General features: G+C 65.5%; 1 protein-coding gene across 1 annotated transcript; it reads left to right on the forward strand.

Moving 5' to 3' along the window:
• The first annotated feature begins 1,855 nt into the window (after positions 1-1,855).
• On the forward strand, positions 1,856-9,856 carry MEX3D (mex-3 RNA binding family member D). Its single transcript, XM_036848483.1, is given in 8 exon segments — positions 1,856-2,579; positions 8,465-9,181; positions 9,184-9,300; positions 9,303-9,400; positions 9,402-9,603; positions 9,606-9,676; positions 9,679-9,807; positions 9,809-9,856. Coding segments are annotated over 8 exon segments (2,088 nt in total). The 5' UTR covers positions 1,856-1,858; the 3' UTR covers positions 9,842-9,856.
• The last annotated feature ends 954 nt before the right edge of the window (positions 9,857-10,810 follow it).

Below are 10,810 nucleotides of genomic sequence, written 5' to 3' on the forward strand. Positions count from 1 at the left end.
TGACCTTGGATGAGGCACCACTGCACACCGCCTTGGGCAGTGCCGGAGGGGCACCCAGCAGCCGAGCTCAGACCCAGGCCCCCACGGAGCCTCACTGGCCGTGGTGTTTTCATCACAGTGTTGCCTCAACACGTTTAAAAACTAATATATGTGTAGCTAAAAAAAAAAAAAAAAAATCACTAAAATCCCCATCATGGAAAATAGCCATGCCCAGCCCCATGCTCCCTGGACCAGACCCCCTTTCAGCAGTTTTGGTGGCTTCTGGCATTTTCCTCCATGTCTCTAAAGTTATTTATGATGCTTCTCCCCTTCCTCCTTTTTTTTTTTTTAAGAAATTTATTTATTTATTTTTGGCTGCCTTGGGTCTTCATTGCTGCGCGCGGGCTTTCTCTAGTTGCGGCGAGCGGGGGCTACTCTTCGTTGCGGTGTGCGGGCTTCTCACTGCGGTGGCTTCTCTTGTTGCAGAGCACAGGCTCTAGGCGCGCGGGCTCAGTAGTTGTGGCTCGCAGGCTCTAGAGCTCAGGCTCAGTAGTTGTGGCGAACTGGCTTAGTTGCTCCGCGGCATGTGGGACCTTTCCCCACCAGGGCTGGAATCGGTGTCCCCTGCATTGGCAGGCGGATTCTTAACCACTACGCCACCAGGGAAGTCCCTGAACATAAGTTATGATGAAGTAATTAATACTTCCGAGCGAGCATTCAAGCACACAAAAGAGAAGTCCAAGACCTTAAGAGAGGAACTGGGGTCCCTTAAGAGAGGGGGAGGGGCACCTGCCAGGGAAGACAGAGTTCGTCAAGAGCGGTGACGAACTCTGGGCCATCCAGTCGTGGACAGCTGCGGCCGAAGGACTCCATGGGGTGGGGGGCAGGTACCCAGGTCGGGTGAGGATGGCAGTGGACCAGGTGAGAGGCCAGTGCTGGACAAAAGGGGCGGGCCGCCCCCTCTCCCACCCAAAGAGCCCATGCAATTGGCCTGAGGTCCCGCAGCCAAGCAGGGACTAGGGCCCAGGTCCCCTCGGAGACCCGGTAGGACGACCTGGGTGGGGTCGATCCCAGCCCATCCATTCACCAAAAGAAATCCCACAGGGGGAAACCGGACGGCTCCTTCGCCCCAAAGGAAAAAAGAAGGCCCTGAAAGGCCGCTGGAGGAAGGGCCACCGGGACAGGCTGGCTTTAGGCATGGGCACGCTGGGCTGCTCTCTGAGCATTAGAGGGCGGTGCTCACGTCCGAGGGCTCTGGCGGGTAGAAACCAGCCCAAGCCGGGAAGCACCACCACGTGGCGCGATCTCGGCTCGGGGCACACTCTGGGGATGGAGAATGTGGGTGCCCGTGACCTCCCGGGGGGGCCCTAGGGGCCAGGTGCGTGCGGGAATCGCGCGGGGGAAGGGAGGCAGAGTCTGGAGGCCAGCCCCGGCGCTAGGGGCCTCGGGGGAGGGACACCGGCCCCAAGGCGAGGACTGGGGCGGGGCGCCTTCGCGCCCCCAGGGCCCGGGCCGCCTCGGGCACCTACCTGCGGCCGCGCCCGCACGTGCCACCGCGCCCGGCCCGCCCCAAAGCCCGTGGCGGGGGGGTGGGGGTGCCACGCCACGTGACCGCCCCGCCCGCCCCGCGCGTGCGCCCTGCCCGGCGCCCCATTGTTGGCGGCAGCCGCGTCACGGGGGCGGGGCCGGGGCGGGGCGGCCGGCGGCCGGAGGGAGGCGGCGGGAGGGCGGAGGGAAGGAGCGTCCGCGCCGCCGCCGCCGCGCCGCCGCCGCCGCCGCCGAGGAGCCGCCACCGCCGCCGCCTAGAAGCAAGCAGAGCCGCGCCGCGCCGCCGCCGCCCGCGCCCGAGCAGCCCCGCCGCCGCCCCGCCCGCCGCTGGATGCCGGCGGCCGGCGGCCGAGCTCCCAGAGGCGGAGGGCGGCGGCGCGGGCGGCGGCGGCGGGGGCGGCCGGCGGCCGAGAGGCGGGGAGCGCGGGCCCCGAGCGCTAGTGCCGCCATGCCCAGCTCCACCGGGCAGCCCGACGGCGGCGGAGGCAAGCGCAGCGGCGGACCCGGGGCGGCGGTCGGCGGGGACCCCAGCCCGGGCCCCCCGCCGCCGCCGCCGCCGCCCCCGCCCGAGGGCGCCGAGGAGGCCGCGCCCGCGCCCCGGCCGCCGCCCGAGCCCGACGACGCGGCCGCCGCGCTGCGCTTGGCCCTGGACCAGCTCTCGGGGCTCGGTCTGGGGGGCACGGGCGACGAGGACGAGGAGGGGGCGGCCGCGGGCGGCAGGGACGGAGCGGTGGCGGCGGCGGGAGGCTCAGACTGCGGGGCCGCGGCGGAGCCCGCGCCCCCCGACGGGCCCGAGGCGGGCGCGCCCGGGGTGGCCGTGGCCCCCGGCCCGCTGCCACTGCTGGAGCCCGACGTGAGCCCCCCGCCGCCGCCTCGGCCGTCGCCGCCCGACGTGTTCGCGGGCTTCGCGCCCCACCCCGCGGCCCTGGGTCCCCCGACGCTGCTGGCCGAGCAGATGAGCGTAATCGGCAGCCGCAAGAAGAGCGTGAACATGACCGAGTGCGTGCCTGTGCCCAGCTCCGAGCACGTCGCCGAGATCGTGGGTCGCCAGGGTGAGTGGCTGCCGTCGGGGGCGCCTCCCCGGGGGTCCCCGCGCGGCTCGCCCCGGGAGGGGCCACCTAGCCCAGGCCGCGGCTGGACACCAGACCCCGGCCACGCCCCGCGTGGGCTCGGGCCTCGGTGGCCGCCTGTGTGCCTTTGTCCTGCCGCTGGCCGCGGGAGAAAGTTGGGCGCAGCCCGCGCTCCTCCCCTCGGCGCTCCGGCCCCGCTGCCGCCTTTGTCTGGGCGCCTGCAGCCGGGAAAGGCCCCTGCGTGCAGCTCACTGCCCGGGCCCTGGGCCGCCAGCGGTGGCATCCCGGGGATAAAGGGACCGGGCTGGGCAGTGCCCGCCCCACACCCAAAACTGGCACGGGGCGGGTTCGCTAGGGCTTGGGGGGTCGCTGGGGCAGGGGGCGGGGGCGCTCCGGCAGTGTCAAGAGAGAAGTTTGGCGGCACAAAGAGGGTGCATCGAGACTTGCCAGCCTGGGCACCCTGTTGGGGATGGGGAGCAGGACGGGATGAGAGAAGATCCCTACAGGGCTCTCAGCCCCCAGTCAGGGATTTGGGGGATGCACAAGGACCCCCCTGTAAAAGCCGCTTTTGGGGTCCGGCCCCACAGCCCTCCCCTGGCCAGGTGGCCAGCAGCAGACCCAGGGTGTGCGGGTCCCGGAGCGGCATTGTCGGAGTGTCCCTGTGGCTGCCCCATTGTTCTCTTTGTTAGAGAGCCAGGCTGAGATTTGCAGGGTGACATCAGGCCGGCGGCCGCTCATTGGCCCTGGAGCTGCGGGGCGGGCGGGCTGGAGGGTGGTGGGCAGTGCCCGGCCCAGCACACACCCACCCACCCTGTTAGCTGCCTGCCCACCAGCCTCAACTTTCCTGCCTTCCTGCCCGCACCTCCGGGCTCCCTGCTGCTCAGCCAGGTTCTAGAACTTGGGGTGGGGCCTGGGCGGGGCTTGAGGTGGGGCTAGGGGTCCCTGCCTCTGGATCCTCGGTAACAGGAGCTAGAGAAGGGTGTGGGGGGCTTGAGTCACAAGGTGACCTGTCGCCCTAACTGTCACGAGCAGAGGACCACAGGGATGCCCTGGACACCGCTCTCTAGTAGTTGCGGGTGGGTGGGGCCATGGGGTGGCAAGCCCTCTGGCTTCGGGCGCAGGTATATTCAGTCATTCATTTGTCCTCCCCATGTGTGGACACAAGGAGGACAAGGCGTGGTGCTGGGCCCGGGGACCCGCTCTTAGGAATGGGAGCCGGGGGGAGGGGGACCCGTAAACCGTTCTCTGGACCCTGCGGCTACCGGCAGGCACCACGAGACCACGACCGGACGTTTCCCCTCTGCCACCCGGTTGCCCCCTTCCTATTCAGGACATCACCCCCTGCCGCCCCTGTCCCCAGTAACCTCACTGGGACCTGTAACAAGACAGCTGCTTCCCTGCTGAGTGTCCAGGAGCCTGTGGAGACCGAGGCTGGGGGCTGTCACCCGAGGTCATGAGACTGATCCTCTCGGTGGTGGAGCCTGAGGACGAGTCCCATGTGACTGCGCGTGTCAGCCCCCCGGGGGTGCGGGCCGCGAGCAGGAGGCACCAATCCCTGGCCTACATGCTGAGCAGTCGGGTGGCTGGGTCGCCAGGCTCCACGCTGACCTCTGGTACCGCGTGTCCCTCTGGTACCCGCTGGTACCCAGGATATCAGCCTGGGTTCCTGCGGATGGCAGACAGCAAGGCAGGCTCTGGGGGTCCCTGGGCCCTGACAGCTCTTCCTGCAGGCTAGGGTGGCCCTGTGGCTCTGAGCACAAGAGCCCCTCTCTGTGACAGTGGGAGAGCACCTCCCTTGTTGTGAGGATTCTCAAGCAAGATGCTGGTTCTTAGCCCAGCACTGGGCCGGCACACTGTAGCCACCCCATGAGTGGGGTGCAGGGCACCAGGGAGGGGAGCACGAATGCCAGGACAGGTTGGCAGCTGCAGCAGCCCTTGTGTCTCCCCACTCTAGAAGCATCTATGGCTCCCAGCTTCTGCCACCAGTTCTCAAGCACAGCCTGGGAGACTCTGTGCCCTTCCTCCGGTTACCCACCCCCCTGTCCACCCTGTGGGTCCCTGGACATGGAACCTGTCCCTTCTTACTGCTCTGTTGTCCCTAGGGCAGGGGGCGTGGCCTACCCTGAACTTATTCTTTTCTGTCTGACCCCAGGCCCACGGCCACCCCCTTCTCCGGAGTGCAGGGTCAGGGGGTTCACCTGCCCGACCTCCTATGCTGACGAGAGCCACAGACCCGGGCTCGCCCTTTCCTGGACACCCCCTTGCTGCTCTGTGAGCCTCGGTTTTCTCAGCCCTGAAATGGGTCCATGCACCTTCTGGGCACAGGGCAGGAGATTATAGCCCCTGCCTTGCTCTCTCCTCCCAGAGGCTGAGGGGCCCAGAAGGTGCCCTGGACCCACTGAGAGGCAGCCTCAACCTGCCCCGAGGTGTCCGCCAGCGAGGATCCTGCAGCCTCAGGTCACAGGCGGGGAGGGAGAGGCTGCAGGAGCGGAGGTGCTGCCAGAGCCGGTCGGCAGGGCCCAGATATGAACCCTAGTCTCCTGGCTCTTCCTGCCCTGCAGGGAGCAGGGGTGAGTCAGGAGAGAGCCTTCCACCTTCCAAAGCTCCTGGGTTGGGGGTGATGGGGAGGTGGCCCCCTTCCACAAACAGGAAAAGTGGAAACTCAGAAGGGCCGGTGGAGAGCCTGTCACCCCAGCTGGTCGTCAAATGTCGGGGGGGGCTGGCGCCCAGTTCCTTCCAAGACCCTCCCCTGCGCCCCCCGCCTTGCTGCCTTTGCCCCAGTTGGCAGAATGGCCGTGGGTGGGGTGGCCGGGGTTGGGTCTTCAGAGCCAGGCCTGGGTCTGCAGCACACTCGGCTCACGGCCGGGAGCGAATGACCTGCCAGCCAGCCAGGGTCCCCTCCGTCATCCCTCACTCGCTGTTCTCTCCCTTGCGCGGGGCCCCACCCCTGCGGGACACTGCAGGCCTGTCGGGGGCCCCTGCCTTGATGTTCTTACCTACCCACTGGGGGTCGTAGGAAGAACAGGGCCCCTGGGTGGCGGGTCACACCCTTCCGTGCCTGCATGGGGCTTTCCCTGGCCCTGTTTCACAGGTGAGCCAGCTTTGCCCCCAGACACCCTACTGTGACTCAGCCTCGCCCTGGGGACAGCACTCCGCTGGGTTGGGAGCAGCAGTATATCAGGCTGACTTGTCTCAGCCCTGGCCTGCTGGAACTCTGTCCCTGCTGTCCCCTTAGCCAGCAGTGCTCCCCTGGCACGCAGCCTCCTTCCCAGGGCGGCCCCTCAGCTCCCCACACACGGCCTTGAGGTTCCCTTGATAAAAGTGGCCTGTGGTCACCCGCATGGGCTCCTTTGGGGCAGAGCCCGTGTGGCCTGGTTCCCTGAGTGCCCAGTGCAGGGGTGCCTGGACCCCAGTACAGGGTCACGAGCAGCGGGAAGCAGGGCTGCCTGCATCTAGGCTCCCCACGGGGACCTTTGGCCTTGCCCCTCTGGGGGAGGGTCCGGCTGCCACGGGGTGGGGCCTGCTGGGGCCTGGGGCAGTCAGCCACCTTCTCTGGTTCTCTGAGTTGGAATCCTGGGGCAGGGCCGTGGAAGCTGCATTTCTGCTGCACCCACCAGTTGGCGGTAGCCCCCAGGGTCACTCCTGGAGACCCAGTTTCCTGGCTTGTGCAGTTCCACCCACCCCCCCCGCCCCCCAAGCTCTGCCACCTCTCAGGGTCCTAGCGTGGGTGGGGTTTGGGGGATAGTGGATGTCACAGCTGAAGTCTGTATGGTTAATTGGGCTCTACTTGGCCACCGAGGGCTCCATCCAAGGCTGCTCTCTGGGTCAGGGCAGGATGGGGGCCGGCAAGCGGGAAGCTGCAGGGTCCTTCCCCAGCCCTGACCTGCCCAGGGGTCCCTTCCCCACCGAGGCTCCCCCATGAGGACAGGCACCGGTCTGGGGCCACTCTCCAGTCCGTGGCCGGTCGGGTCCTTCCCCAAACCTGTGAGGCTGGGTGTGTTTCTGCCCTCCTTTGGCAGGTGAGGAAACTGAGGCATGGGACGGTCCCTTGAGTGCCCAGGGCAATCCCCAGTCCACCGGCCCTTACAGCACAATCCCCCAGCCTCGGGGAGTCCAGAAAGTCAGACTTGGGGTGTGAGGAGAAACTCTGAGAAGTGTGTGCTGGGGCCTGGCCCAGCATAGTCAGGGCGGGCTTCCCGGAAGAGGGGGTGCCGGGCTGGGATGTGATGCAGAGAAGGGAGAGGACGGTGGGGTGCAGCAGGGAGGATGACGTGACAGAGGGGAAAGGTCAGGCGCAGGGGAACTGCAGGAGGGGCCTCCCCAGCCGAGTGGGAGGAGACCGTCCAGGCAGGAGTGGAGGCAGCCCAGGTCAGGGTGCCTTTGGGGTTGCCAGTGAGGCCATGGAGCCACCAATGGGGAGGATGCCGCGTGCAGAGGGGATGGCTGGGGGCCAGGAGGCGAGGCCAGGAGATGGGAGGAAAGCAATGTCTCCCTGGGAGATTTCAGACCCCCACTCAGTTGGCCCGCTTTTATTCAGCGTGGATGGGGGCTGCTGCCCTCTTTGCGCTGGGAGTGAGGCTGCCCCCCGCCCAGGCCCCGTATGTCTCTGACTTCCTCGGCTGCAGGCAGACAGCTCGTCCCGCTTACTTTGTATTTTTCCCTCGCTGAGAGTTAAGCCACACTGTTATTCCGCTCAATGCCGCCCTCTGTTTGCACTGAAACAATATCCCTGTGTCCCTCTGGCCTCCCCAGAACTTGGGGGTGGGGGGTCCTCCCAGACTCCTGGGCCCAGACTCAATATATGTCAGAAGGCCCCTGGGCGGGGTGTGGGTTTGTCAGGGCCCCGGGCCGGCCACACCTGGTTTTAGATGTTCTAGGGGCAGCTTCCAGTCGACCTCGGGAGGGCCGCCTAGGTGGTGGGAGAGGCGCCCAGTCAAAGAACCTTCTCGACTGACCCTCTCCCCACGGACACCTTGGCCCCCTTCCGCAGGGTCAGCCCCTCAGTCCAGCCCAGGCAGCAAAGGTGAAGCCACAAAGCCGTGTCCCCGAGCTTCCCCTCAGAGGCTGGAACCACTGAGGGCCTTTGGAGGTGTCCTGATACGGGACCCAGGATCTGCTCTTGGGGGAGGGTCACATGGTCAGGAAGAAGTCGTAGGCCATTTCCACAATCCGAGCCTCAGTTTCCCTCCTGTCGGGGAGGAGTTGGCGTCAGAGGGTCTGCATTAGTGTCCTAGGTCTGGTACAATGAACTGGATGGCTTGAAACTATAGAAATGAACCCTCACAGTTCTGCAGGGTGGAAATCAGGGTGTTGGCAGGACCATGCTCCCTCCAGGGGAGAATCTGTTCCGGCCTCTGCCCGGGCTTCTGGTGGTGCTGACAGGCCTTGGCGTTCTGGGCTTCTGGCCGTCTCACTCCAACCCTGGGCTCTGTCTTCACAGGGCCATCTTCTCTTGTGTCTCTACGTGTCCCTCCTCTATAGTGACACCGGTCATTGGATTCAGGGCTGCCCTAATCCAGCGTGACCTCACCCTAACTAATGACATCTGCAAAGACTTTATTTCCAAATAAGGTCACATGCTGACATTCCAGGTGGACATGGATTTGGGGGGGGGACACCTTTCAACCTAAAACAGGGTCCCTCCTTGCCTTTGGGACAATCCCCCTGTTACAGAGCAGGGGGTTGCAGGACCAGAGTGGACACTGAGGCCTAAGGTTGGAGGGAGGGACGCCGAGTGCCTGAGATCACAGCCCGAAGGTGGGGCCTCCTAACCCAGCGCACCGGCTGGCCCCTGCAGCTGCCTCCCAGGAGGGGTGTCCTGGGGAGGGGTCCCTGCCCTCACTGCGTCTCCCCCTCCCCCACCGCAGGGTGCAAGATCAAGGCTCTGCGCGCCAAGACGAACACTTACATCAAGACGCCGGTGCGTGGGGAGGAGCCGGTCTTTATCGTGACCGGCCGCAAGGAGGACGTGGAGATGGCCAAGCGTGAGATCCTGTCGGCCGCCGAGCACTTCTCCGTGATCCGCGCCACGCGCAGCAAGGCCGGCGGGCTGCCCGGTACCGCGCAGGGTCCGCCCAACCTGCCGGGACAGACCACCATCCAGGTGCGCGTGCCCTACCGCGTGGTGGGTCTGGTGGTGGGCCCCAAGGGCGCCACCATCAAGCGCATCCAGCAACGGACGCACACGTACATCGTGACGCCCGGGCGCGACAAGGAGCCGGTGTTCGCTGTGACGGGCATGCCCGAGAACGTGGACCGGGCGCGCGAGGAGATCGAGGCCCACATCACGCTGCGTACGGGCGCCTTCACCGACACGGGCCCCGACAGCGACTTCCACTCCAACGGCACCGACGTCTGCCTGGACCTGCTCGGGGCAGCTGCGGGCCTCTGGGCCAAGGCTCCCAACCCGGGCCGCCGGCCCCCCGCGTCCACGGCCGGCCTCCGGGGGGACGCTGCTCTGGCCACCCCGGGGGGCCCCGAGGCCTTCTACGCGGGCGGCCGAGGGGGGCCGACCATGCCGGTGCCGGTGCCGGACGCGGACCCCACCAGCCCCTACGGCGCCTCGGGCAACGGAGGCTTCACCTTCGTGGGGACGGTCCGGGGGCCCCGCGGGCCCCCGCCCCGGAGGACTGCGACTCGGCTTCGACTTCCTGCGCTGGACCTGACCGTGCCCACGCGGCCACCATCTGGGCCCTTGAGCGGGCCCGCCCCTGCCCGCCTTCAGCGGCTGCGCGGCCGTCAACGGGCTTCCGCACCGCCCGGCCCCGGGCGCCCGACGCAGCAGCGGGGCCGGCACACCGCGCCTATTCGCCCACGCTGCCAGAGCCCGGCGGCCTGAGCCTGGAGCTTCCCGCTGGCCCGCCGCGCTGCGCCCGACCCGGTGGCGCCCTGCCCTGGCGGCCCCCGCAGGGCTCCCTGGCGTCCTTTCGAGCACCGCCAGCTTCTCCACGGCCCACCTCGCTGCCCAGCAGCTCCTCGGCCTCCTCGTGCTCCGCGCTGGACTCGAGCGCTCGGAGAGCGCCCGCAAGCCCCAGGCGGCCCCGGCACCCAACGCCCCCGCCTCCGCGGCCCTGGCGCGGGGGAGTGCGTTGTGTGTGCTGAGGGCGAGGTGATGGCCGCGCTGGTGCCCTGCGGTCACAACCTCTTCTGCATGGACTGCGCCGTCCGCATCTGCGGCAAGAGCGAGCCCGAGTGTCCGGCCTGCCGCACGCCCTGCCACCCAGGCCATTCATATCTTTTCCTAGCCGGTCACCTCGCCGCGCCCGCGGCCCCCAGGGCCGTCCACGGACGCGGGGTGGGTGCGCAGGGCCGGGGGGGGAGGAAGGGGAGGGTGGGGGCGGGGAGCAGCGGGCCGCGTGGCCAGTGTTTACAGACGAGCTTAACTCCGGTCCCCAAGCGTGGAGACGGCGACCCGGCGGCCAGCGACACCTCAGTTCTTAACAAATGACAGTATTGAGTCGACAGGTTAAAATAAACCAGAGAGAAAAGGCCTGCTTGCACTTTTTATTTAAGACACCCCCCCCTCCCCAGGGTGATCTTTTTAAGGAAAAAAAACCACGATTTTTACAACTCTCCCGGTTGTCCTTTTGTACGTAGCTGATATCGATTTGACAGTGTTTGTTTTCCCACGGCCTCAACCTCTGCAGAAACTTCCAGGAGGACAGCTCCCTTTTTGGGGCCAACTGGTTACCCTTTAGTATGTAAGCCGCGCGCAGGCTGGAGGGGGCGGGGGGAGGGGGCGTCCAGAACTTACTTTCTTTTTTTTTTTTTTTAATTATTAATCCCTTTCTGCTGTGGTTTCTGTTGACCGTTTTTTAATTTTTTTGTTTTTTTAAACTTTTACTTTTTACCTCTTGTGTATATGTAGGGAATTTATAGGGAAATATGTACTTTATGGAATAAATTTTAAGAAAACTAAAATATATTTTATTTTAAATAAAGTAACGGACCTTTAATCTTTACACAGCTAAATTACTGATTATATATTTGCTGAGCTGACCTATAGGGTTCAGAAAATTGTATCAAGAGTTTTATTTTTTGACTTCAAAGCCTTCTTAATAAAGTCTTTTTACTACACATGAGCCCTTGGCCTGGTGTGGGTTGTGGGCCATGGGGGAGGGGTGGGGTGGAGGGCTCAGATCCAGCCCCTCCCCCCCCTAGTCTTCCAGATACAAGAGTCAGGGCTCAGGATACCCCAGTTCCAGGCTTTTCAC

This window comes from Balaenoptera musculus, chromosome 3 (genome assembly GCF_009873245.2).
Source record: "Balaenoptera musculus isolate JJ_BM4_2016_0621 chromosome 3, mBalMus1.pri.v3, whole genome shotgun sequence".
Classification (NCBI taxonomy): Eukaryota; Metazoa; Chordata; class Mammalia; order Artiodactyla; family Balaenopteridae; genus Balaenoptera; species Balaenoptera musculus.